General features: G+C 54.3%; 3 protein-coding genes across 10 annotated transcripts in view; 2 read left to right on the top strand and 1 right to left on the bottom strand.

Annotated features, from left to right (window-relative positions):
* Positions 1-15,005, top strand: part of XPO7 (exportin 7) — a 46,364-nt gene extending 31,359 nt beyond the window's left edge. For 3 of the 5 annotated variants that reach the window (XM_071729171.1, XM_071729169.1, XM_071729170.1), the window contains 15 exons: positions 1,079-1,214; positions 2,078-2,151; positions 3,211-3,291; positions 3,698-3,761; positions 5,004-5,112; positions 5,535-5,641; positions 6,078-6,166; positions 6,859-6,966; positions 8,067-8,149; positions 8,811-9,025; positions 9,755-9,893; positions 10,209-10,369; positions 12,309-12,407; positions 12,677-12,804; positions 13,332-15,005. In XM_071729171.1, the coding sequence (XP_071585272.1) occupies positions 1,079-1,214; positions 2,078-2,151; positions 3,211-3,291; positions 3,698-3,761; positions 5,004-5,112; positions 5,535-5,641; positions 6,078-6,166; positions 6,859-6,966; positions 8,067-8,149; positions 8,811-9,025; positions 9,755-9,893; positions 10,209-10,369; positions 12,309-12,407; positions 12,677-12,804; positions 13,332-13,425 (1,687 nt within the window). In that variant the 3' untranslated portion in view covers positions 13,426-15,005. Of the gene's footprint in view, positions 1-1,078; positions 1,215-2,077; positions 2,152-3,210; positions 3,292-3,688; positions 3,762-5,003; positions 5,113-5,534; positions 5,642-6,077; positions 6,167-6,858; positions 6,967-8,066; positions 8,150-8,810; positions 9,026-9,754; positions 9,894-10,208; positions 10,370-12,308; positions 12,408-12,676; positions 12,805-13,331 lie in introns of all 5 variants that reach the window. The other 2 variants (XM_071729168.1, XM_071729167.1) reach the window with 1 other exon arrangement.
* Positions 15,006-15,107: 102 nt separating this feature from the next.
* PBDC1 (polysaccharide biosynthesis domain containing 1) lies at positions 15,108-17,888 on the bottom strand. Of its 2 annotated transcripts, none has more exons than XM_071729212.1 (6): positions 17,836-17,883; positions 17,675-17,755; positions 16,770-16,829; positions 16,537-16,677; positions 16,341-16,452; positions 15,108-15,747 (listed from the first exon to the last, which is right to left on the bottom strand). In XM_071729212.1, exons 1-6 carry the CDS (start codon positions 17,851-17,853, stop codon positions 15,635-15,637), a joined length of 525 nt encoding a protein of 174 aa, XP_071585313.1. In that variant the 5' UTR covers positions 17,854-17,883; the 3' UTR covers positions 15,108-15,634. The 2 variants fall into 2 exon arrangements, with proteins under 2 accessions (XP_071585313.1, XP_071585314.1); XM_071729213.1 differs by having other exon boundaries at positions 15,113-15,747; positions 17,675-17,740; positions 17,836-17,888.
* A 359-nt stretch (positions 17,889-18,247) lies between these two features.
* FGF17 (fibroblast growth factor 17) lies at positions 18,248-25,540 on the top strand. Of its 3 annotated transcripts, XM_071729202.1 has the most exons (6): positions 18,248-18,473; positions 19,611-19,745; positions 20,629-20,665; positions 22,485-22,629; positions 23,566-23,672; positions 24,163-25,540. In XM_071729202.1, exons 2-6 carry the CDS (start codon positions 19,660-19,662, stop codon positions 24,448-24,450), a joined length of 663 nt encoding a protein of 220 aa, XP_071585303.1. In that variant the 5' UTR covers positions 18,248-18,473; positions 19,611-19,659; the 3' UTR covers positions 24,451-25,540. The 3 variants fall into 3 exon arrangements, with proteins under 3 accessions (XP_071585303.1, XP_071585302.1, XP_071585301.1); XM_071729201.1 differs by lacking the exons at positions 18,248-18,473; positions 19,611-19,745 and adding an exon at positions 20,017-20,480; XM_071729200.1 differs by lacking the exons at positions 18,248-18,473; positions 19,611-19,745 and adding an exon at positions 20,017-20,480 and having other exon boundaries at positions 22,452-22,629.
* The last annotated feature ends 246 nt before the right edge of the window (positions 25,541-25,786 follow it).

Raw genomic sequence — 25,786 nt, 5'->3', positions numbered from 1 at the left:
CCAAGTTCTGCTCTGGCTTGGCTGAATTTGGGCAAATCTGGGCTGGAAGGAAGAGAGTGAGGGGAAGAGGGTGTAAGGGGAATTACACTGGGCTTAAATGCTGCTGGAGTTCTTCTGGAGTAGAACTAAATGCATTCTAAATGCAAAGAACTCCAGTTCTTTGCTGGGCTGGAGGGAAAAGTCTTTCTCTCCTTGTTAATAATCCAAAAGTGGGTTTTGTCCTTAAAGAAGCTGTCAATATTGCAGTTACTCTCAAAACTTTATAATGTCTGTTAACACGTGCTGGGTTTCTGGGAGGGTAAATCCTCTCCAGTGAAAGATTTATTTGATAGATATGAACAACCTCGAGTCACACTGGGAATGCTTTTCCAGTCCAGAGCCTAAGTGCTCTGCTTGGGAGCTGGGATAGCAAAGGAGCTCAACTGGAAGCTGGCCTCTTGGTGAGCCAGCAGGTAACATCAAGCTCTGGCTTCCCAGGGGTTACTGAAAAGGAAATGGTGAAGCCCTTGTAGATATTTCAGCTCCCTTTAGTGCCAGCATGGATGGGAGATGCTCACAGAAGTCTGTTTACATTTTATCTTCTTTCCCAGTCCTTGTCTGGGGACATTAAAAAAAGAAAACCATTGGGTTTGCCCCCTGGGTCTGTTACTTCCCTTAAAAATCCCTCCAACCCCTTCCTTGCTCCTTGAGCATTGGTTTCTCACAGCAAAAGCCCCCCCAAAGTTGGGGGTGCTGGGCAGTCTGGCTCTTGTGAGGGGAGCAGGAAGGGGTTTCTCTGGTGGCTTTGAGGACACGATGGATCAGTCACTGGGTAAAACACCCAAAACTCCCTTCTGCAGTAAATGAACCCCCAATCCCTGTTGGGAAGGGATGGAGAAGCCTTAGGATGGCCTCGTGCAGAGGAGGAGTGTGTCCCAGCCAAGGGTTTCCTACCAGTTCTGTCAGTTCTTGAGCATTGCCCACAGAAAACCCCAAATCCTGTTGCACGCAGCCTGGAACAGGAACACCACCATGTGCCAGAAATGCCTCGTTTCCTCCCAGTGCCCAGCAGCAAACTGGTTTTCCCACTTCTCCCCAGGGTGCTGCAGCTGATGAACCTGACGGACTCTCGCCTGGCACAGGCTGGGAATGAGAAGCTGGAGCTTGCCATGCTCAGCTTCTTCGAGCAGTTCCGTAAGATCTACATTGGAGATCAGGTGCAGAAGTCTTCCAAGGTAAATCCATCCGTGGTCTGGATCTCTTTGCTCGTTCTGATCCCAGTCCCAGCCTCCCCTTTGTCAATGTAGTGGTTTAGGATTTTGGTTTTCCCGGCTGCTCGGCTCAGTGTGTTCACTGCAGACCTTCAGCACCTTCTGTGTGTGTCAGGAAGGAGCCAGGGACTATGGCAGTGGCTTAAAACTTGAGGCCTGGGTTCAGCTTTGTTACCTGCCAGGTTTCTGCTGGTTTCAGATGAGTCCCTTAAGCCTGGGTGGCTGTGAAAGTGTGCGAGTGGCACCCATGAGAAACCTGAGCTCAGCAGCTGTGCCTTGCTTCCTTGGCTCTAAAGTGAAGATAAATAGCAGTTCTCTCCACCACAAGTGTAGGTTGACTTTAAATGCCTTGGTGCATCTTCAGAGATGCAAAATAAGGTTTTAAATTTAAAAAAAAAAAAAAAAAAGAATAAAATAAAAATTTAAACAATGGCAACGTAATTACTCCAGAATTATGTTCTCTTCCAGTAATCTGTGATCTTCCTTCCCCTCCCTGGAGAATTTGGAGCAATGTTGAGACAAGGGGCTAAGAGTTGCAGACAAATTCACTAAGATAGGAGCAGGACTAACATAGGTGCAAGACTTCACTAACATAGGTGCAGGAGCACAGTTGCCACATCCCCTTTCCTTGGGAAAAACAAGTGCCCAGCTTCCACACACAGCATCTGAACCTGCTAGGGCTGATTTAGGGAAGCCCAGAGAGTTCACCCTCTAGGACATGCATCCCACAGAGGGAGAACAAGCCAAAAACCACCCCCAAATAATCCTTGGCCACGTCTTGTTTTGTTGACAGCTTTTAACCTGGTGTTGTTCTCTCCTCCCTCCAGCTCTACCGCCGTCTCTCCGAGGTCCTGGGCTTGAATGATGAGACCATGGTCCTGAGTGTCTTCATAGGCAAAATGTAAGTGCTCCTGCCTGCTGGCATCAGAGCTTCCAGGGTTTCATTGAAGGTGGAACCAGGAAAACTGAAATACAGGGGAGTGTTGGTCAGTCTAAAGCTAGCAACATCTGTCTGCTCGAGAGAATCACAGCTTTTGCCAGGGTTGAGGTCACCTGCAATATCCAGGATGATTTATCCACCGTGGATGCTAACCTGGGCTGTGGAGACACAAAAATACACCAGGAGAATGGATTCTTATTCCCAGTGCCTGCTCAGTCAAACCAAAGGCAGAGAGGGGACAGCACTCAGGTTTTTTGTCACTTGACTCTTGGTAATCACCAGCCACGAAAGCTCTCTGGGGAGGGAACTGCTCCTTCAAAGGTTTTCTTTGCAAACCATGCTGTTCAGTTCCAGAGCAGCCCAAGTCCTTGTCTTAAAATCCTTCCAATCTTTGGGCACCCAATTCAGCCTCTTCCTTGGCAGCTCTCCTCTGGACCAAACCTGTCCACTGGCATTTTTTTTTTCTTTTTTTTTTGCCACGTCTTTGGCAGCCTCCTGAGCATTTGGAACCAAATCAGTAGCTCCCATGCTGAGGCCCCAGTGCCCTGTGCCTGGTGCTGTGCAGCCAGTAGCTCCCCCCTCGATTTCTTCAGCATCACCCCTGTCTCTGGGGTGAAATGTGGCTCCCCTGGAAAGAAGCAAGGGCTACTAGAATTCTGCAGCTGACAGTGGATGGTGCAGGTGCAGAATTGCATACGTCTGCATGTAGTCACTGCCGCAGAATTCTCTTACCCTTGCTGCAGAAACCAGCCCTGGAGTGCCACAGAATTCCAAGGGCCTGGGTATGGGCCAGTGTAGCTTGGGACCCAAGTAGTGAAGATTATCTGAAGGATAATTTTTCTAGTCAACCAAATGTAAGTACAGTGATTTTATACCAATCTTTTGTGGCTTGTGATGTCTGTGGTTTCGGTGGAGGGTGGAGCTGATGATGTTGGGTGACTTTTGAGCTGGAAAAATCCACCACACAGCAAAGGGGAAGCTGGGCAAAGCCCTCTGATCCCTCCTTGTTCTCTTCCCTAGCATCACCAACCTGAAGTACTGGGGTCGATGTGAGCCCATCACCTCCAAGACACTGCAGCTGCTCAATGACCTCTCCATTGGATATCCTTTTGGGAAGAGAGACCCAGGTGCTGCTGGAACAGGAGCACTCTGCCTCTGACAGATTCCTGAACCACTTCATCTCTGGGGTAGTGAGAAGAGTGGGTTGGGAGTGGTCAGCATCTCACCTAGCTGGCTGCTTTGTACAGGTTTGGGTCATAATTGCTCTGTAGCTTACATCCCACAGATAATTGGTTTGCAGTCACAGATTATCCTATAGTCCTTCCTGACAACTGAATAAAAATGCTCACTGCAGGACTCTCCTCTATGGGAAACAAGTGGAAGAGAGGCTGGAACATACTGAGTAACACAGACCTAAGTCCTCTTCCAGTTTTGCCCTGGAAAGTGCTTTGCAAGCATTGTAAGAAGTTTTCTGCTGACTCTGCTGCTTCCTTAACACCCTCTGTACATACAGCAGTGTGAGGAAGCTGGTGAAGCTGAGTGCTGTACAGTTCATGCTGAACAATCACACGGTAAGGACTTTCACCTCCTGCTTTTCATCCCTCAGCAGACTCCTCCAGGGAGGAGATAATCCCCTCAGTTTAACACCTGGACACTCTTATCTCTCTCCATCATGCAAGCTGAGCCTCTGGAGACTGTGGTCTGTGTTTCAGCTCTGTGTTCAAACCCTGCCCTGCAGATTTGAGGGGCTGTAATCAGACCCTGGGTGCCCCCAGAAGCTGTGGCTGCCCCATCCCTGGCAGTGTTGAAGGTTGGATGGGACTTGAAGCCCCCTGGGCTGGTGGGAGGTGTCCCTGGCAGTGGCAGAGGTTGGAACTGAGTAGTGAAATGAGGCAGCCAGGTGCCACTAATTGCCAGGTGGGCTTAGCACAAGCTCATGATGCCCACTACCTGGCAATTAGTGGCACCTGGTTGCCTCATTTCACTACAGAACTGGATGAGCTTTAATGTCCCTTCCCACCCAAGACAGGTTGGGATTCCATGAGGACACTTTAATGTGAGGGTCTCTTTCCTCTCCACTCCAGACATTCCTTCTCCAGAGTGAAATGTGGGAGCTGCTCACACTGCAGTTCCTTGGCTCAGCACCCCTGTGACACACCCTGTGCAGACCTGGGGTGCTGGCTGGAAATCAGGAATGTTCAAATGAGCACCTAGAGGCCAGCAGGAGAGTCTCAGAGATTTCTGACTTGGAGCTGTGGCCATTGGGTGCTCTGGTGCTGTAGTGATGGGGCTCCCAGCACCACATCAGAAGCTTTGACCCAGGTGCTGTGTTCCTGGAGCTTGGGGATATTTTTCAATCAGTCCTGTGGCTGGCCCAGAAGCTGCCTTGAGACTTTTGTTGTCTGGAGCTCCTGTTTCTGTGGAGAAGGTGGGCAGAGGGCTGTTTTCCAGCAGCCTGGAGTGTCCCCAGGAGGCAAGGGACCTCAGTCAAAGTCCAGGGAAAACTTCCTGGTTCATCTGCTCCTGGGGAATTCCAAGATGAAAGCTGAGAGCTGGGTCTGTTCCGGGGCACGGTGCCTGTTGCCCTCTGGTGGCCTTTTCTCCCAGCTGGATGTGCTGGGGATGGGATCTCTGGATTCACAGATGGATGTGAAGCTGGCAGAGGGGAAGTGCTGAGCGAGACACCCGTGCAGCTCCGTGCTTCTCACCTTGGCACAGGCTGAGAAGGAGAGGAATGAGGGGACCCTGGACACCTCTGCAGGGTGCTGGTTCTCCTTTAACCCATCTCTTTTTTTTTTTTTTTCCATTTGCAGAGTGAGCACTTTTCTTTCCTGGGCATTAACAATCAGTCCAACCTGACTGACATGAGGTGTCGGACCACGTTCTACACTGCACTTGGGCGTCTTCTCATGGTGGATTTAGGTACTGGAATCTTTTCCTGGGAAGCAGGGCTTTGGGGGTTGGATGCTGGGCTCTGCAGTAGGCTTAGTCCTGCTGCTGAAGGAGCTGTAAGCTCCTGCAGGAAGGATGCTGGACAGGGAGGAACCAAATGGGGTAAGAAAAGGGAGAAGGAAGCAGCTCAGAGATGGGTTTGCTGCCATCTGGCTGGGTACAGGTGGTCCAGAAGTGCACACCAGCAAGGCTGGGGCTAAGTTTTTCCTTCACAATATTCCAAATGTTTTCCTGAGGAGACAGGCTTTGTTCTAAGCTGTCTGCAGTCCTGTGGTCTCTCTGCCTCTGCAGTGCCTCAGTGTCAGGCAGAACTGCAGGGCACAGGGAGGTGCAGTCTGGTTTCTCCTCATTTCCTCTCTTTTTTTTTTTTTTTTTTTTGTTTTTCCTTCCAGGAGAAGATGAGGATCAGTATGAGCAGTTCATGCTTCCCCTCACAGCTGCCTTTGAGACCGTGGCACAGATGTTCAGCACAAATACTTTCAATGAACAAGAGGCAAAAGTAAGTTGAGCAGAACCTTCCCTGCTGCCTGTGCTCTCCTTACTCATTCCCTTAGGAGAGCTTGGACATTTTGGGGCCAGACAGACAGGAGACAACAAATCACTCCCAGCCATTCTGCCCTCTGAATGAGATAAGCAGAGGCTGGGGGGGTGATGGGTGCTTTTCTTTGGGGGTGCAGTGGGGTGCCCCCACTCATAATTGAAGCTGTCAGCCTCCATCTCCTGGGAATGAAATCCCCCAGTGCTGGCTCAAATTAAAGAGGGTTTCTGGGCACTGAAGAGGAACCCTAACTGTCTAACCAGGGCTTGGCATCCATCAGAGAAAGGCTGTGCTGGTGTTGGGATGGGAGGGAAGGGGCTCTGGGGTGGGGGAGCCAGGGAGGGTGAGACTGGGGGGGGTGTCACCTTTTAATGGAGCTTTTTTTTCTGTACTACAGAGAACTTTGGTTGGTTTGGTGAGAGACTTGAGGGGAATAGCCTTTGCCTTCAATGCCAAGACCAGCTTCATGATGCTCTTTGAGTGGATGTATCCTTCTCTTGCCCTGAGACTTGAGTCATCCTGTCTCTCAGAAGGGAGAACTCTTGCTGCTTGCATCCAAATGTCCTATTTTCCCTGTTTTCCCTGGTAAATCCTGGCTAGGGTTTCTCTTCACTCCTGTAGTACTCAGTGTCCTGTCTCTAAGCCCTGAAATAGATTTGACTTGGTCTGTCTGCAACCAAGTCAACCTGCAAATCTGCTCAGAACTCTTGGGCTTTTTCCAGTTGGACCTCAAGAGACTTGACCTGTAAAGCACAAAGGCCTTTATGGGATGGGTGCATCTCAGCATTTTTTCCTCTTGCTCACTGAGCCCAGCACCATTTGGTGGCTTTGTCCCCTTGGTGAGAGCACCAATTCCTCTTTGCCTTTGAAGGTCAGCTGGCTGGTGCTGGCAGACCTCTGCCCTTTGCCTCAAAACCTTTTTTGGTTCTTTTTTTTTTTTTTTTTTTTTTATGTCCTAGTACCAGAACTGTCTCTGCCAACCCCATTAAAGATTTTTTTATTATTATTTTTTTCCTGTGATAAAGCAGACCCCAGCAAGCAGCATCTCTGCTTGACCTTCTGAAGTAAACTCCTTTGCAAGGTTTGGGTGCAGCACACAGAACAGCCCTATTTTAGTCAAATTTGTCACCTTTTCTCATCATGCAAAGCAAGAAAGTTCCTCAGCTTTCACCCTGCAGCTACCCATCCTACATGCCAATCCTCCAGAGGGCCATTGAGCTCTGGTACCATGACCCAGCCTGCACTACTCCTGTCCTCAAGCTGATGGCTGAGTTGGTACATAACAGGTAGGAGCCTCCAGCACCTGCACCCTGCCAGGGATTTGTCTGGCTGCTGCTCCTCTGGGTGCTGCTGCCCACTGGTGTTGTCTCTGCTTCAGTCTGTTTGTGTTCTGAAGGGGACAGGGGGGTGAAGGGAATTGTTTCAGGAGGGAGGAAAACCTGACAGTTCAGATAGCAGCTGGGTCATGACTCAGCCCCACCAGGAGACACAATCAATAAGCCCTGAATCTGCTCAGTGTCTGCTCCCAAGGACAGCTCTGCAAGATGGAGGCAGACATCTCATGTTCAGTTTTAAAACCCCTGCTTCAAATGAGCCTTGTTCTCTCTCTGGCAGCCAGATGACCACTTTCTGCTTTTAGAGCATCAGCTCTTTTTTTTTTTCTTTTTTTTTTTTTTTTTGCCAGCAGAGAGGTAGCTCTGATGCAGCTCAGATAATTCAGAAGCAATTTAATCTGAGGGTGGAAGGCTGCCAAAATGTTGCTCTGGCTCAGAGCCACCTGCACACAACCCCATAGGAAGGGAGCATTGTCACAGCTGAGTGGAGGGGACAGAAGGGCTTGGGCACAGTCATTTGAGAGCTGACTCTCTGTACTTGCCCAGGCTGCTTGCCACATCCCAGCAGCATCTTTGCAGCAGGACAATCCTTGTTGGAACACATCCACTCATTTATTTCAGAGGTGAACTGGGCAACTCACTGAGCTTTGACTGGAAGATCTGTTCACCCTAAGGGAGGAAAAAATGCCAAGCTCTGGATTCTTGGTGTTATGAATAGGAGCCAGTCAGCCTGCCCTCCAGTGCTGCTTCCAAGATGTTCACTGCCTTTGTGTGCAGTAGCCTGGTGACTATTGCCAAGGCAGGATTTCCAGCCTCCATCTTGTAATATTCCCAACATTTGTGATGATACAGATCCTTCCTTCTGCCACAGCAGAGCCCCTCTGTCCCTCAGAGCCTCTGCCCTCACTGCCTTTGCTCATCACCACCAGACCCAGGTGCTTTTTGGTGAGCAGCACAGGGAGGTGCTGCAGCCTCAGCTTTGCTTTATTTAAGCTCCAACTTTTTTTCCCTGTTGCTTTTCTTTTTAGTTTGTTTTCTTCTCTTTTTGCTAGGTCCCAAAGGCTGCAGTTTGATGTCTCCTCACCCAATGGCATCCTGCTCTTCAGAGAAACCAGCAAAATGATAACCACATATGGTGAGTGCCCAGCAGGTGGGATGTGGGCAGCCTCCCTCTGCCCTTGACTCCTCCACTTGCCTGGGGAGCAGGAGCTGGGCCACTTGCCAGCTCAGAGAGCAAGCCCAGGCTGGGGAGCAGTGCCAAGCTGCCTGCTGAATGCATGCTTAGATACAGGGAGATGCTTCTGCATGAAGCTGCTGGGTAAGCAGGCAGAAGGGGCAGGGTGTTTGCCATGCAAATGAAGGGAAAAGATGAGAGCAAGGGGCAGGAGCCCAGCTGAGCCCCCTGTGAGGCTGCAGGGTGCCATGGGCCATGGTGGGGACAGAGTCAGGCTGTCCCTGTGCAGCAGGATTACTTGTGTTCCCAGTGGAGCCACACACTTCTAACTTGAAACAGGTCCCTCAACCTTTTTCTGGGGAATATAAGTACTATGAGAGTATAAGTACTATAAGAATATAAGTAATATAAAAATATAAGTAATGTAAGAGTATAAGTAATATAAAAATATAAGTAATAAAAGTAATTACCTTTATCCTGGCCCAAACCAGGGCATCCTGGATGCTTGTGTCTGACTCCACTCACTCCTTAAAGGCTCTGCTGTTGTTTTTCCTGCGTCCTGGAGGGAAAAGGGTTTGGATGTGGTTGCTGAAATGCTGCCCCTGCTTCTCTGCTCCTGCAGGAAATCGAATCCTAACGCTCGGGGAGGTCCCAAAGGATCAGGTCTATGCCCTGAAGCTGAAGGGGATTTCCATCTGCTTCTCCATGCTGAAGGCAGCTCTGAGTGGCAGCTACGTCAACTTCGGGGTCTTCCGCCTCTATGGGGACGATGCCCTGGACAATGCCCTCCAGACCTTCATCAAACTCCTGCTTTCCATCCCTCACAGTGACCTGCTGGTGAGCCAACACCTGGGAGGTGACACAGACACCACTGAGCAGGGGACACCTCCTGGCACCCAGGGCCAGGAGGAAACCACAGCTCCTGGAATGTGCAGCAGGAGGTCCTGGCTCTAACCACCCCCCCACACCACCACCCAAGGGCTCCCCAGCAGGGTGAGCTCCAGGTCTCAGCAGAGCAGTGAACAAAATAATTGTTCCTCTGCCTGAAAAAGGCTTCAGAATCACAGAATTTGCTCTTTCCTGGCTTGCCTGTGGGCAGAGGTCTGGGTGCACCAGCAGTTACCTGCTTGCTGAAAACCCCCACCTGCAGAGTCCTGCTCCTCTCCAGGCCCCAGACACAGAAATCCCTTTTGCAGCAGAGCTTTGAGGTCCCATCAGCACAATCCTGCTTGGCAAAATACTGAGGAGAGAGAGCAAAATGTATTCATTCCTCCCAAGTCTCATCTGTCCCAGGTAGAAAAGAGCCAAAATATTTTGATGTGAGAGTGTTGGGAACCCCCTGTTTCTGCAGCCTCTTTGGAAGGCTCTTGGTGGGAGAGGAGTGGAGGGAAAAATCTGTTTTCCCATAAGTTATGCTGGGTGAGAGGATGGTTTGTTCTCTTTCCAGGAGATTCAGTAAGCAGTTTTCCAGGTGATTAATGAGTGGGTTGGGTCTGGCAGAAAGATGTAACTGATCCAAGCAAACCAGGAGGCCTTAAAAGTCTTTCTCTCTCCTTTTCTCTGCAGGATTATCCCAAGCTCAGCCAGTCATACTATTCCTTGCTGGAAGTTCTTACCCAGGACCACATGAACTTTATAGCCAGTCTGGAGCCTCATGTAATCATGTATATTCTCTCTTCCATTTCAGAAGGCCTCACTGCACTAGGTAACCACCTCTCTGCTCCTAGGGCTTTGGTTTGGAAGCAGGGCAAAATGCTGGGTGCTTTAACTGCATCCTGCTGCAGGCTGAGAGAGAAATGGGACCTTGGGAATTGGGGGGAGGGGAGTTTCACCTCTGTTCAGGCTGGAACATCAGGGATAGTGAATGTGTGAGGAGATTCCTGAGCTGGTCAGGGTGAGGTGGTTCTTTCAGGGACTTCGTAAGGTCCCGGATAAACGGTGTTTCCTGGGAGCCTTCCCAGGAGCCAGGGAAGTGCTGGCAGGACCCCAACATCTCCCCCTTTTCCTCTCGTTGTTGCAGACACCATGGTTTGCACGGGCTGCTGCTCCTGTCTGGACCACATTGTCACCTATCTCTTCAAGCAGCTGTCACGCAGCACCAAGAAGAGGACAACACCCCTGACCCAGGAGAGCGACCGCTTCCTGCACATCATGCAGCAGCACCCAGAGATGATTCAGCAGGTAAAGACAAGATCTCAGCTTCTGGGACACAGCTGCTGGATTCTCCCAGCATGATGTCATCCTCCCTGCTCTAGAGCCCCAGGCTTTTCCGGAGGAAAAAGGATTATTTTTTTTTTTTTTTTTTTTTTTTTTGCTGGTGTTGCATCTCTCCTACGCCTGCACTACCCAAGAGTGGTGATTCAGAGCCATGCTTCAGGGCTGGGGTTCTCCCTCTGCAAGGAACACTAGGTTTGCACTTCAGATTTGAAAGGAAGTACCCAAAAAGGAGGGTTTTTTTTGATTTCAAGAAATAAGAAAAGAAATTTTAATAAATACAGCTACAGGCTGTACTGGCAGCTCATAGGAATGAAGCCAGGAGACACACCTGAGAGCCTGTGCTCTTCTGCTTTAAAAAAAAAAATAAAAAAAAATAAAAAAGAAAAAAAATCAGGGTTTTGTTGAAACATTCAGGTGTCCCTGTGCCCTCAGAGCAGAGCAGGCACTGTGGGGTCCCCATCCCCAGCACAGGAGCTGTGCTGGGACCACCTGAAGTTTTGCTGCCTGCTGGAGCACGGGCTGCCTTGGCAGCATTCCCACCTCTTTCAGAAGAGGAGAATTTGGTCATCATGGAGGTTTTTTCCATGCTGGTACCACACCTGCCACCTGCCTCCAGCCACACCAGCTCAGAGAGATGTGGAGCAGAGGGTCAGTAATGAGCTGAGACCTTTTCCTTGTTTGCATCAGGCTTAGCTCAGCACCTTCCAAGAGGCACCGTGGCCTTTGGGTGCCTCTGGGTCACTGGGTGGCAGAGGATTCCACTCACTGAGGTTTTGGTGCTCCTGAGGGCCCCGTGTTCATAGAATCATAAAATCCTAGAATCCTAGAATGGGCTGGGTTGGAAGGGACCTCAGAGCTCATCAAGTCCAACCCTTGCTCCACTCCCCCCGTGGTTCCCAGCCCATGGCACTGAGTGCCACATCCAGGCTCTTTTGAAATATCTCCAGGGATGGAGAATCCACCCCTTCCCTGGGCAGCCCATTCCAATGGCTGAGCACCCTCTCCAGAAAGAAATTCTTTCTCATGTCCAACCTAAACCTCCCCTGGCACAACTTGAGACCTCTTGTGCCCTCTTGTCTTGCTGAGAGTTGCCTGGGAAAAGAGCCCAACCCCCCCTGGCTCCAACCTCCTTTCAGGGAGTTGGAGAGAGTGATGAGGTCTCCCCTGAGCCTCCTCTTCTCCAGCCTCAACACCCCCAGCTCCCTCAGCCCTTCCTCACAGGAATTCTGCTGGATCCCTTCACCAGCCCAGTTGCCTCCTTTGGAGCTGCTCCAGCACCTCGATCTCCTTCCTAAACTTGGATTGGGTTGTGGATCTCCATAACTCAGAGCAAAATGTGTTTCCAGCCCTCTCCCCTGAACTGCAGTGCTCAGTGCCTTGCTGATGGTGTTCTCCAGCCTCCTCACTGCTGCTTGTCCAGGTGTCAAAGCAGGGAATATCATTCCAGCCTTGCTGGCAGATCCCATGCAGAGACAAACAGGCTGTTTTTTAGGGGGCTAGAAGCTGTGTTTTCTGAGGATAAAGAAAGAAACTGCATCTCCCAGAGCAGCCAGGTTAGATCCTGGCTCTGGGAGGGAATGCAGACAAAGCAGAGGGAGGTCCCCAGGGCAACAGAATTTGTGCTCTCTGTTTAAGCACTTGTTGAAATGCAGATGGGACAATCCCCCCGGGGTGTCTCGGGGCAGGATGGAGTGTCAGGAATAACTACAACTCCTCCATGTGCCCTCAGTCAAGTTTTCCAGCAGTTCATGGGGGTTTCAAGGTCCTCCTCTTGTCCCAGGGTGCTGAGAGCTCTGTGGCATTGAGGCTTTGAGATTTGGAAGTATGAAAAGTGAATCAGTGCCCTGGGAAGGGGTTGGGGGAGTGGAAGGGCTGGTTTTAAACCTCACTCTCCCTCTTCCAGATGCTGTCAACAGTGCTGAACATCATCATCTTTGAGGACTGCAGGAACCAGTGGTCAATGTCTCGGCCTCTGCTCGGCTTGATCCTGCTCAATGAAAAGGTAAAAACCTTCTCCTCTGAAACTTTGCCTCTGAATTTGGATGATGCTGAAAGGAGCAGGCTTTGTGTCAGGGGAAGTGTCCAGCCCTCCCCTGCAGCAACCTCGGCCCCAAGGAATCCTCTGAACTCCCATCTCTAAGGGCAGTAGAAAGGCTGGAACATCCTTGCTCTCTCTTCCTGGGGAACCTGTGATCCGTGTTGGGAAGCTGGGGTGGTTATTCCATTCCTCTGGAAATAAACCCATCCTCCTCCTCCTCTTTTCTCCCCCAGTACTTCTCAGACTTGAGGAACAGCATAGTGAACAGCCAGCCCCCAGAGAAGCAGCAGGCCATGCACCTCTGCTTTGAGAACCTGATGGAAGGCATCGAACGCAACCTCCTAACCAAGAACAGGGACAGGTGAGTGAGGGGCAGAGACCCCAATCTGGGGTCCCTTTGGGGTCTGAGCCCACCCCCACAGCTTCTCAGAGGGTCCTCGTGGGGAGCAGAACACTGGAGGAACCCAGGGACCTGGGAGGGTTGGGGGTGTTCAGCCTGGAGAAAATGAAGAGAAGGTTCTGGGGAGACCTTGGAGCAGCTTCCAGTGCCTGGAGGGGCTGCAGGAAAGCTGGGGAGGGACTTGGGACAAGGGGCTGGAGGGATGGGATGAAGGGGAATGGCTTGGAACTGGGAGAAGGGAGATTGAGGGTGGACATGAGGAAGAAATTTTTTGGTGTGAGGATGGTGAGACACTGAGATGGGTTCTTCAGGGAAGCTGTGGCTGCCCCATCCCTGTAATCCGGGTTGGATGGGGCTTGGAGCCACCTGGGCTGGGGGGAGGTGTCCCTGCCCCATGGCAGGGATGGCACAGGATGTGATTTCAGGTCCTTTCCACCCAAAGCATCCCCTTGGTTCTTTTGACTCTCTGCTCCACCCTTTTCCCCTAGGTTCACCCAGAACCTCTCAGCCTTCAGGAGGGAAGTGAACGACTCCATGAAGAACTCCACCTACGGAGTGAACAGCAACGACATGATGAGCTGACACCTCCCAACTCCACCTCTCCAGAGCAGCATCTCTTTGGCCTGGCCCAGAGGGGTTCCCGTTTCCGATGGAAAGAGAAGAGGGCGTTCCTCGTCCCTGCCCTTCCCCAGGGGGCTGGATTTGAGCTGTACTCCACGTCCCGAGGGAGGAAGGGACAGGAGGAGGGGTTGTTGAGCTCACTCACCGGGGCAGGGTTGCTTCTTGTTTCCGTGGGAGGGGGTGGAAGGGCATAAGCCAGGTGCAAGAACCCAACCTCTCCCTACCCGAATGTCTGCGTGGAACGCCAGCGCTCTGCTGCAGCCTGCCTTGTATAAACATGTACATTTTTTCATAACATTTTGAAACAAGGTTTATATTGACTCAAGTTTAAAAAAAAGGAGGAAAAAAAAAAAAAAAAAAAAAGGAAAAAAAAAAAAACACACAACAAAAGAAAAAAAAAAAAAAAAAAAAAAAAGGAAAAAAAAAAAAAAAAAAAGTGTGATTGAAATTTTTACCAAGTCCTGGTGCACCGGTGCTGGCGTGAGGGTTGTGAATGCGAGTGAGGAAAGTGTGTCCTGCAGGCCTGAAGCTTTACTGGGCGAGGGGGTGGGTGTGTGAAAGTGCAGAGATATATTTAGTGACAAGTGTAGAGAAGAAGAAGAAAAAAAAAAAAAAAAATTAAAAAAAAAAAATTTAAAAAAAAAAAAAAGGCAAAAAAAGGCGACAAAAAAAAATCGGAAAAAAAAAGATCGACAAAAAAAGAAAAAAAAAAGGCATTGTAAAATTCCAAATGTATATTTTTTCTTATTAAGCCCCTTGAGATCACAACTCCCCTGTCCCATCTTGCCCTTGTTATTAGGAACTCTAAGCCATGCTGCGTGACCCTTCATTCGTGCTTGCTCGTGGGTGTCCCCTGTCCCTCCCCCCCCGGTGTAGCCGTGGCCACTGTCCCCTCCTCACCCCCTTTCTCCTTCCCTCCCTCCACGCAGGGCACCTGCCCCCTCCTCACTTTGCCTTTTTTCTTGTTTCTCCCCATTTTCAGCAAGCAGGCAGCATCCAGGGGGTGCTGGGGGAGCCACCCCACTGACCAGAGGGTTCATAATAACAAGGTTTGCCCAGCATGAAGTATTGAACACCCCCTTGGAAAAAAAAAAAAAATCCATTTTCTTTTTTTTTTTTTAATGAAGTCACCATAATAAATGTTTTGGATAGAAAATTGACTCACAGAGGAAAGCTGAAGGGGGAGGGAACCCATTTGCCTTGTACTTTTTTCCACTATTGTTGCTGCTAGTCGTGTGCATCCTCTTGCTCAGCTCCTACCCACCGACACTCAGTCCTTAGGGCTTCAGTTTCTCTTCCCAGACACCACCCACTCTTAATTTTATTTTCTCCCTTTTTTTTTTTTTTTCCCCCTTTTTTTTTAGGTTTTTTTTTAGGTTTGTTTTTTTTTTTTTTTTCCCATTGTTGTTTCCTTTCCTCTGGTGATTGTGTGTTGGGTCCTTTTTTCCGCGTGAGCAGATTGCTGGTTGACTTGTAAGGGTGTTTGCTGCATACAGTGTAAGCATTGTGACTGCAAATAAAACTTCAATGGTTTCTACTGAGCTGGTGTCTGCCTGCCCATCACCTGCCCCCCAAAGGAAACGGGGTAAAAAAAAAAAAAAAAAAAAAAAAAAAAAAAAAAAAGGATATTTGATTGGAAGGTGGTGCTCTGGGGTGGGGAACTGAAATCACTCAGTTGTTCTGCTTGGAGGAGACCTTTAAGATCAAGTCCAACCATAACGTGGCTCCACCACCCATGAACCCAACTCCAGGGCTTCACCCACATCCCTCAGCACCACATCTACAGCTTCTGAAGCCCTCCAGGGATTGGAGATCAATCCTGACCAGATTAATTACCCTTCCTCTGAAGCAGTTCCTTCTCCCATCCCATCCAAACCTCCCCTGGAGCAACCTGAGACCTCTTGGGGTGCAGGCAAAGTCTGCCCAAACTCCAACTGCATCCAGCAGGATTTTAGTGGGTTTGCTGGCTTCTGGGTAGCAATTTGGCAGCATGAGGAGTTTGTTTGGGATTTTTTTTTAAAACATTTATTTACAGTCAAAGCTTGGGAGGAGCAGGGAAGGCAGGTCCAGCCCTGCTCTCCCACCCCCTGCCTGAGCAGGGACCAGCAGCAGGGCTGGGGGCTTTCTGCCCCTTCAGGGCTTGGCACTTGGGGGGAATTTGTCCCCTTCCTCACCCAGATGCCACCTCCTGTGCCACCCCCTCCCTGGCACTGCTGTACACGAGGCTGTTGCAGCCCTCTCTGTTCCGAGCGATTTCGATGGCAAAAAACTGGATTCTGGTGGCTGAGGAAAAAAGAAAGAAAAGAAAGGAAAGGAAGAAAGAAGGAAAGGAAGAAAAGGAAAGAAAGAAAAGGGAAGAAAGAAAAGGAAAGGAAGAAAGAAGGAAAAGGAAAGAAGGAAAGGAAGAAAGGAAAGGAGGAAAGAAAGGAATAAAGAAAAGAAGAAAGGAGGAAAGAAAAGGAAGAAAAGGAAGGAAAGGAAGAAAGAAGGAAAGGAAAAGGAAGAAAGGAAAGGAAGAAGGAAATAAAGGAATAAAGGAAGAAAGAAGGAAAGGAAAAAAAAGGAAAGAAAGAAAAGGAAAGGAAAGGAAGAAAAGGAAAGGAAAAGGAAAGGAAGAAAAGGAAAGGAAGAAAAGGAAAGGAAGAAAAGGAAAGGAAGAAAAGGAAAGGAAGAAAAGGAAAGGAAGAAAAGGAAAGGAAGAAAGAAGGAAAGGAAAAGGAAGAAAGAAGGAAAGGAAGAAGGAAATAAAGGAATAAAGAAAGAAAGGAAGAAAGAAGGAAAGAAAAGGAAGAAAGAAGGAAATAAATTAGGTGGATTGGGTGAGTTGGGCACCCCATTTTTTTTTTTTCAAGTAGGGGTGGGTGCCCACCCCTCACCCAAGATGGTGTTTTCCTCAGTGTAGTCCTTGCTGCAGTCCAGGCGCAGGAGGGTCCCGAAGTTGAAATCCTCCACCACCCCCTGGAAGCTCAGGCAGAACGGGCGCCACTTCTGGGGTGGGGGGGAGAGAAAAATAAACATCAACCTCCCTGGGAAAAGGGGGGGGAAAACTGACATTTGTCCCCTCCCACCCACCTCCTTGGCAGGCTCTGATTTCAGCTCCTCTGGGTCCAGCACATCAACTTTAAGGTCCCTGAAGGTTCTCCTGAACTCGGCGTAGATCTGATCATCAACTTTGGTGAGGTTCAGGAACTTGGGGTCAACGGAGGAGATGAGCTGTGGAGAGAAGACCAAAAAAATTAACTCTGAGCCCTCCACACACCCCCTGAGCCCCCACCACCCTCTCCATCCCCCCCTCCAGAACTTACATTGAAGTAGACCTGGGCATGCTGATGGGCTTTCATGGCCCAGGCCAGCTCCACACGGGGCTGTGGAGGCAGAAGTGGGGTTCAGGCAGAGCTGTGCAGCCCTGGGGAGTCCCCTCCTTCCCCTCCTCCCCTTGAAAGGGGTGTGGGGGCAAAAGGGGTGGCTTGAGGGTGATGGTGTGAGGGTCCGTGGCCATGGTGGGGGTTCCAGCAGTGATGAGATGGAGATGCAAAGCCCAAAACTCCTCATTGGTGTCACCCCCCCCACCCCAACCCCGGGGCTGATACCCCCCTGGCTTCCAGGGACCCCCCAGGGCTGGGACACATCTCGTGGGGCTGAAAAACCCCCACCCCAACACCGGGAATCCCCCCGGGGATCACACACACACACAGCCCCCCCCACCCCCCCCCGTCGGTGCTGGGGACCCTCCAGACCTCTCCCTCACGATGCTGGGAACCCCCCGGCACGGGTCCCCCTCCGGTGGATGGACCTCAACGGCCGGTCCCCCATCCCGGATCCGATCCCGATCCCACGTCCCGTCCCCCCTCCGGGGTTCGGTCCCCATCCCGGTTCTATCCCCCATCCCGGATCCCGTCCCCCATCCAGGTCCCGTCCCTGCTCCCAGATCCGGTCCCCCATCCCAGATCCGGGCCCCCCTCCAGGATTCGGTCCCCATCCCGGTTCGATCCCCCATCCCGGTTCGATCCCCGATTCCGGGTCCAGTCCCCCATCCCGAGTCCGGTCCCCTATTCCGGGTCCTATCCCCTATTCCGGGTCCTATCCCCTATTCCGGATCCGGTCCCCCCTCCAGGGGTCGGTCCCCCATCCCGGTCCGGTCCTCCCTCCAGGGTTCGGTCCCCCATCCCGGTCCGGTCCCCCATCCCGGTCCGGTTCCCCCCTCACTCACATCGTTGCCGAAAGCCTCTGCCGGCAGCGAAAGGGCCTGAGCGGCCGCGGCGACTTCGCTGGGTCCCTGCGCGGGGAGAAACTGCTGAGGGACCTTCGGGGAGACCCCAACCCCGAACCCCCACACCCCCCCGGACCCCTCCGAACCCCCCCGAACCCCACCAGCCCCGCCGCAGCCATCGCCAGCGCTGCCGGAAGAGGCGGGGGGACCCGCCCCCGCGCGCGTGCGCGGGGGGACACGGGAGACGTGGGGGGACAGGGGGGGACACGGGGGCAGTGGGGCATGAGGGGACATCAGGACACGGAGGACTGTGGGGGCACCTGGGGCATGGGGGGGCACCGGGGGCAGTGGGACACGGGGGACAGTGGGGCCCAAAGCAGGGTGAGGCTGGGGGGGGGGGGGCAGAGGAGCCTGAGAACCCCCTGGATTTGTGGTGTCCTTCCCCAGGAAAGGACATTTTGCAGTCCTGGCTGTCTCTGTTGGGGTGGGGGGGTTTGGGGGGAGGGTGTGGGGGGGCTTGGGGAGGCTGAGGGGCGTAGGGGGGGGGGGGGGTGTCAGCATCCTCTACCCCAGCCTGGGGGATGCTCCTGAGGAGGAGCCCTGTGCCCCCCCCTGCTCTGATGTGCTGCCTGCCTTGGCACCATCCTTCCCCTGGGCTGGGGGGCCCGGCAGCAGCCCCCTCCCCACCCTCCTGCCCGGGGTAAGGAGTGGGATTTGTGAATCGGAGACAAAGGGGGATTAGGGAGCAGCGGGGAGATGATTAGAACCCATTGACCTGGCCTTGGGCTGCAGGCAGCAGGTATGTGTGGAGGGTCTGGTGCCCCTCGGGAGTGTGCGGGGGGGGGGACACACTGCTGTGTCCCAGATTGGCTCTGAGAGGGGAGCTGAGCCCCCCACCAAGGCCAGGCTTTAGTCTGCTCCAGGTGTGGGGCAGCAGGGTTGAGCCCCCAGGGGTTTGTTGGTTTGGTTTTAGGTTTTTGGGTTTTGGGTTTTTTTTAACCTGGCCTCAGATTTCCCCCCCCCCCCAACCAAGTCCCCAGCTGGGGGGAGCAGAGTGCCCCATTTGGGGCTGGGGGAGCTGGGGGGCTCTAACCTGTGGGGGCCACACGCAGAAAGGGTTTGACAGGCAGCCCTGTCCCTTCAGCCTTTCCTCACCCGGTGGGGGCCGCTTGGATAAACCATCCCCCCCACTGGGGTGTTGACGGCTCCCCAGGACCCTCTGCCCCGGACCAGGGGGGGACACAGGGAGTGATGAAGGCTCAGTGGCCATCAATCATCCCCTGCACAGGAGGGGCTGGGGCACAGCCCTGCCCTGCGGCCCCCCGGGGGTGCTGAGCCCTGGGGAGGGGGGTGGCAGGGGACCCCTGAGCTTCCCCCGCCTGTAGTTGTTGGGGGGCTGCAAAAATTCGGGTTTGGGGGGGGGTGTTGCAAAATGTGGTTTTCAGGATGAATTCCTGACCCAGGAGGTGAGAGGCACCAGGGGAGCTCTAATTTGGGTCGTTAGCGCCGAATTGGGCCCCCCCCCAAGCTGGTAGAGATGGGGGGGTGGGTACCCCACTGAGCTGCATCATCCCCTCCCTTGGGGGCTGAGACCCCTTCCCCTTGCACTGCTGGGGAAACTGCAGCACAAGGGGGGAGGAAAATGGTTTCTGTACCAAATCCTCCATCGGGCCCCCTCTGGGACACCCCCCAGGGGTGTTTTAACCCCCCCTCCCCCGTGTCACTGCCCTGCCCGGGTATTTATGAGGCACTTAGCACCTCCTGGGCCAGCAAATGGAGCATGGAGGGGTGCACATCCTCCTCCTCCTCCTTCTGATGGGGAGGTGACACCCCATGGGGCGATGGGGGGGCTGCTCTGGGGGGTGTGCAGGGCTGGGACGGGGTCCCCAGAGCTGGGTACGACTCATGGGGATGATTTTTGTTGTGTGATGCACAGAGCAGGGCTGGACCTTTGGTGACATGAGGTGACACCACAGACATCCTCGATGGCAGCGTGTCCCTCCACGAGGCCCAGGGGCTTTTCCCAGCCCTGGTGCCCCTCAGCATCACCCCCCAGCTCATCCTCTGCAGGGTGAGGCGGGGGGGGGGGGCTTTGGGGACCCCCCGAGTGGCCGAGCCTCCTCCTCCCCCGTCCCCTCCTCCCTCTCCCACCCCTGCCAGGTCCCGTCCTCCTTCCCTCCGCCGAGCCGACAGCCTCCCAGGAGAGGTTCAGCCCCTCTCCCCACCTTTTTTAAAGCCTGCCACCTCGCCCACCCATCTCCCATCCCCACGCCGGGTCCCGGAGGGTGCCGGGGGGTGGATGGGGCGGGGGGTGCTGCCCGGGGCTGTGGGCAGCCCGGCCGTGCCCGCTGCTGCCGCCGCTGCTGCCGGAGGGTGATGGAAAACAGCCCCTGAGCCACGGAGGAGAAGCCGATGGGGTGGGGACGAAGGGGACAGGATGGATCTGGATGTCCCCAAGGCGTAGGACACGCAGCCCCCAGGGCAGGAGGAGGAGAGGACCCGACCCCAGCTGCCTCCCCCATGCTCCCTCCTCGCCGCCGCTGCTCCGGAGCTGTTGGCATCACGCGTGGGCTGGTCGGCGTGGTGGTGGTGGCACCGGGGGCTTCACCCCCTTTTTCCCTCGCCCTCCCCGAGTGTGGGGCTCCCCCCAGGAAGGAGGGGACAGGCTGCTCCTCGGCGGGGATGTGCCGGCGGTGAGGGGAGGGCAGGGTCGCAGCCAGCCCGGGGCCGTGCCGGAGGTTGATGCCGGTGGTCGGGGGGCTTCGGCCAGAGCCATGCAGCCCATCAGCCTCCAGAACCTCTCCATGTAAGCCCCCCTCCTCCCGACCCACCAAGGGGGTTCTTGGTGCCGTTAGACACAGTTATTCCTCGTGGATGGGGAGGGGGGGGAGGGTTGGAAGGACAGAAACCAACTCTCCCAACCAAACCCCCTCCTCTTTCTCTTTCTGTTGCAGATGTTTCCAGCTCCTCATGTTCTCCTGTCAGACCCAGGTAAGTGGATCTGTTTTACTAACCCCGTGGCACAGCTGGAGTCGGGCTGGGTGATGGGGTTCTTATTCCTGGGGGGGGGGGGGCTTCCCCTGCATCCAGGGGGGGGTTATTCGTGCCCACCCAAATAGGCTGCGGGCAGGGGAAGGATGCTGCCAAGGTGCCCGCGGGGCTGGGTCCCCATCGGGGCTGGCAGAGGGGTATCTGCCGTGGAGAGGCACATCCCCCCCGGACCCCAAGGCCAGCGGGGAAGCCCCCCCCGCCCCCCCGCCCCGGGCCAGGCGATACATTTCTTGCAGCTTTGCTCGGGGAGGGCCGTGCCAAGTCCATCAGCCTTGAGCTGCGGGGCCGGACTCTGCCCTGCCTGGCGCCGGGACCGGGCTGCCGAGGGGGTTAACGGGGCAGAGAGGGTTCTGGTGCTCCCACAAGCGGGGAGGGGGTGTGTGTGTGAGGTTTGACACCCTCCTCTTCTTCCTCCCCCCCCCCCCATACGCACTCTCTCAGGCTGCACCATCCTTTTTTTGTCAGCTTTAGAAAGGCCGCGGCTATTAAAATGCACTGTTCCATATCAGCACCCTCTGCTCTGCAGCCCGAACAAAACCCCCGGAGCTGCCGGCCCCACCAGCCTTAATATCTGCTCAGGACCTTTTTTTTTTTTTTTTCTTCCTTTTTCTTTTTTTTTTTTTTTTTTTTTCCCCTCTTTTTTTTTTTTTTTTTTTTTTTTTTTTTTTTTTTCCCAAGGTAAGTTCTTTCATTGCTTTGAAAACGAGAGGGGAAGGGAACCGCCTTTGATGGAGAGAGAGATGGGGCCACCCCCAGCCCACCTCCTCCACCAGCCCCAAAGGCTTTAAAGTGGATCTTGGCAGGAAATGAGTCCCCAGGCACACACAAAGGTGGTGGAGAGCGCGGGGGGGTGGGGGTGTGTCTGGCAGTGCCCCCCACCATCCTGCTGTCCCCCCTACCCAAGAGCAGGTCCCCTCCTGCTTCCCCCCCAGTGATGCCACAGCTGGGGGGATGCAGGCTGCAGGCCCAGAGGATGCTGAGCACCCTGAGGAGGGGCAGAAGGACTCCAGAAGTGATCCCACAGCCTTTTTGGAGCTGGCTTTGGGGGCTGGTGTCCCTTGGGTCCTGGTTTCCCACTCCCAGCGGGATCAAACCGTGGCTTCTCCCAAGAGGAGTGGTGAGAGGTGCTGGTGGGAGTCCCAGGGGCTGACCACCACCCCCAGTCCCCCTCCCCACCTTAGCTGCAGTAATTAGCTGCCCTTCACCACATCACAGCCCTCCTGCTGCCCCCTTAGCATCACCCATGGGGCTGGTTGGGGTCCGGGAGGTGGTTTATGCCCCAGGCTCAGGGGGGAACCAGGAGGGGACAGATCCTGCTGCTGGGACACCCGGTTTGGCTTTAGGTGGGTCTCGCCCTTCCTGTGGGTGCTCCACAACCTCATCCTTCACCTCCCAACGTGTCCTGAGAGCAGAGGGTGCTGCCAGAGCAGGAGATGCTGCCGAGTGTCCCCCTGTCCCCAGGGGATGGGCAGGAGCAGCTCCCAAGGGAAGGATCGGCTGTGCCTGGAGGAAACCACCCTTCCCGGGACCCCCTGTGTTCCTCCTCGTGCAGGGAGATGCAAACAAAGGGGTTTTCTTCCCCAGTGAAGGGGATCAGCCCTCCTGGGGGTGGTGGGAGGATCTCGGTGTCCCCCAGCTGCCCCCCGGGCTGCCCCCTCCTCTCCATCCCCTTGCCCATCAGGCTGTCCAAAACAAATTGATTTTATTTTTCCCTTTGTAAACAAAGGGGGAGAATCAACCGTCTCCTAATTTTAACCAGTACGTGAGGGACCAGGGGGCCATGACTGACCAGCTGAGCAGAAGGCAGATCAGGGAGTACCAGCTCTACAGCCGGACCAGCGGGAAGCACGTCCAGGTGACCGGCAAACGCATCACCGCCACGGCTGAGGATGGCAACAAGTTTGGTAAGGGGCTGGCAGCTCCCCCGAGGGGGTTGTCCTCAACCTGGGACAGCCAGGAGGGCTGGGAAAGGCAGAGGAAATGGCTGCTCCAAGGGTTTGGCAAGGGAGCTGGGTGCAGGGAGGTTTGGGTTGTCCCAACGGGATCGTTTTGTACCTGCAAACCTCCCAGGCAGCCATCCCTGCCCTCAAAACTTCCCAAATCGTTAATTTCTTGGGCTTCGTGCAGTATTTATAAGCCCTGTATTTGGAGATTTTGCTTCCTAGTCTCTTCCTGACACGACACACATGACTTTTCCTGGAGGAGAATCACCTGATCCCATCCTCAGCCTCTTAAACACCCACACGTGGTGGATCCCTCCCTGACCACATCCCCTTTTCCCTCTGGGTTTACTGGGAAAATCCATCCCTGAGGCCCCACCGATGGGCACCGCATCCCAGTAAAGGCCAGGCTGGCATTCCCAGCATCTAAAAACATGGGGAAAAGCTTTCCAGAGCAGCCAGGCTGATTCACCACCTTTCCCTGCCAGTCAGGAGCACAGGACCAGGGTCATGGGTTTCAGTTTCCCCTCCCAACCTTTGCAGCGTTCGACAGAAACAATGAGGATGAGGATAATCACCCCAAGGGGTGCTGGACTGGGGCTGGGGCAGGAGAACCCATTGAATCCCCAAGAACTGTGTTGGGGGGGGTGAAGGGGGCTGTTGCTCTCCTCGGTGCTGCCCTCAAAGAGTTTGGCTCTGCTGGGTTTTAACAAAAGCTCTTTAGCATCATGTCTGGGGCTGTCCTGGTTCCTGTCCTCCTGGCCCCACCAGTGACGGGCAGGGAGGGATGGTCACAGGGGTGGGGGGAGATGGAGGCAGGGAGAAGGGGGGCGAGGGGTGCTGGGATCTCCCGGAAAGGGGTGTCACAGCACCCATGGGACCCTTGCCTCTCCCTGGCAGCCAAGCTGATCGTGGAGACAGACACCTTCGGGAGCCGTGTGAGGATCAAAGGAGCTGAGAGTGAGAAGTACATCTGCATGAGCAAGAAGGGGAAGCTCATTGGGAAGGTGAGGCCTGACACCCCCTGTGCCCCCCCCAGAAGCTGCCCAGCCCCTTTTTCTCCACCATCAGCACATGGCATGATGGCTAATGAATGGCTGAGATGGCTAATGAATGGCTGAGGTGGCTAATGAATGGCTGAGGTGGCTAGGGGATGGCAGGTGTGAGCTGGGGAATGGCAAGGGTGGCCTAGTGAATGGCAAGGGTGGGCTAGTGAATGGCAGGGATGGCTAAGGGATGGCTGAGATGGCTAACAAATGGCTGAGATGGCTAGGGGATGGCAGGGGTGAGCTGGGGAATGGCAGGGAAGGGCAAGGGAATAGCAGGGCTGGGCTAGTGAATGGCAGGGCTGGCTAGGGGATGTCCAAGATGGGCTAGTGAGCTCCGGGACGAGCTAAAGGTGTCAGGGGTTGTCTTGGGAGAGGTGACAGCAGCCGGCAGGTCCCCTCCTCGTCTCCCCCTCCCCACTCAGTGCCATCCCCCCCCCTCCTTCCCCAGCCCAACGGGAAGAGCAAGGACTGCATCTTCACCGAGATCGTGCTGGAGAACAACTACACGGCTTTCCGGAACGCCCGCTACGAGGGTTGGTACATGGCCTTCACCCGCCGGGGCCGGCCCCGCCAGGCTTCCCGCAGCCGGCAGAACCAGCGGGAGGCCCATTTCATCAAACGCCTGGCCCGGGGGCAGCTGCCTTTCCCCAACCACCCCGAGCGCCAGCAGCAATTCGAGTTCGTCGGCTCCTCCTCCCCCACCCGCCGCACCCGAGCCCCCCGCCCACGGACGTAACCCCCCGACCCTACATCCCCCCTCCCCATCCTCTGCCCCTTCTCCCAGCACCGGTTGGGGGTTTTTTGGGTGTTGTTTTGTTCTTTTCCCCACTTTTTTTTTTCCCCCCTAGGGATGGGTTAGGATGGGGTGGGTTCCCCCAAGTTTGGGGTCTTCGACCCCCTCGGTTGGGAGGGGCACAGCCACGGGTGTCCCTTCAGCCCGTGGTACCCCCTGCACCACTCAGTGCCTTGGGCTGTTCCCCTCTTGTCCCCATGCCACTGAGGGCTGGGACCCCCCCAGCCATATTCCTGTCCCCCCCCACCACATCCCTGGACTTGGATCTTGGAGCCAGGGATGGATGGGACCAACCACGAGACTGTGGGATGTCCCCACTGGGGACAGAGGGATGCTGTCCCCACCCCTGGGGTCAGAGGGATGCTGTCCCCACCCCTGGAGTAACAGGGACATTGTCCCCATCCCTGGGGCCAGAGGGATGCTGTCCCCATCCCTGGGGTCACAGGGGATGCTGTCCCCATCCCTGGGGTCACAAGGACATTGTCCCCATCCCTGGGGTCACAGGGGATGCTGTCCCCATCCCTGGGGTCACAGGGACATTGTCCCCATCCCTGGGGTCACAGGGGATGCTGTCCCCATCCCTGGGGAAGGATGGCAGAGCACCATGGGCAGCCAGGTGATGGGCAGTGGGGGGTGCTGGTCTGTCTGTCTGTCTGTCTGTCTGTGCAGCTCTGGAGCTGAGGGGGTTGGGGGGGTCCCTGGGAGCACAGACCCCCGGGGACAGCACTTGTATCCCCACAGCTGTGGGGTCTCTGCCTTATTTATTGGAGGGGAAGGTCTGTGTCCTCTCCTGGTGGCACAGGGACACAGGGGAGTGCCCACCAGGCTCTGCTGGCTAAAGACAAATGGCCTTTGGGTTGTTTTTTTAAATTCTTCAGTTGTTTGTTTTGGTTTGGTTTTTTTTAACCTGTTTTTTAATCAGCTCTGCTGTTTGTTTTACGAGTCAGTTTTAGGCCTAAGCAGTTAGATTTTGGAGTTTTGTTTGTGTACAGGAGGAAAACCTGAGGCAAATAAAAGTGAGTGTCTGGACTGATGGGGCCTGGGGGAGTTTTTGTTGCTGTGTCAACAAACTTTCTTTTTTTTGCTGTAGCTTTGCCCTAGGGTGGGTGGGGGACCCCAGCACCCTCCTTGGCACCACCCTGGGTGCTCAGGGGGAGATGCTGTGTGGCAGGAGGAAGGAAGGTGGCTGCTGGAGGGGACTCCCCAGTGTCCCCATCCCAGCTCTGTGTCCCTGGGGGGAAGTGTCCCCATCCCAGCTCTGCTGGAGGGGACTCCCCAG

The sequence above is a fragment of the Heliangelus exortis genome, chromosome 30 (genome assembly GCF_036169615.1).
Source record: "Heliangelus exortis chromosome 30, bHelExo1.hap1, whole genome shotgun sequence".
Lineage (NCBI taxonomy): Eukaryota > Metazoa > Chordata > Aves > Apodiformes > Trochilidae > Heliangelus > Heliangelus exortis.
This window is presented reverse-complemented; position numbering and strand designations above follow the sequence as displayed.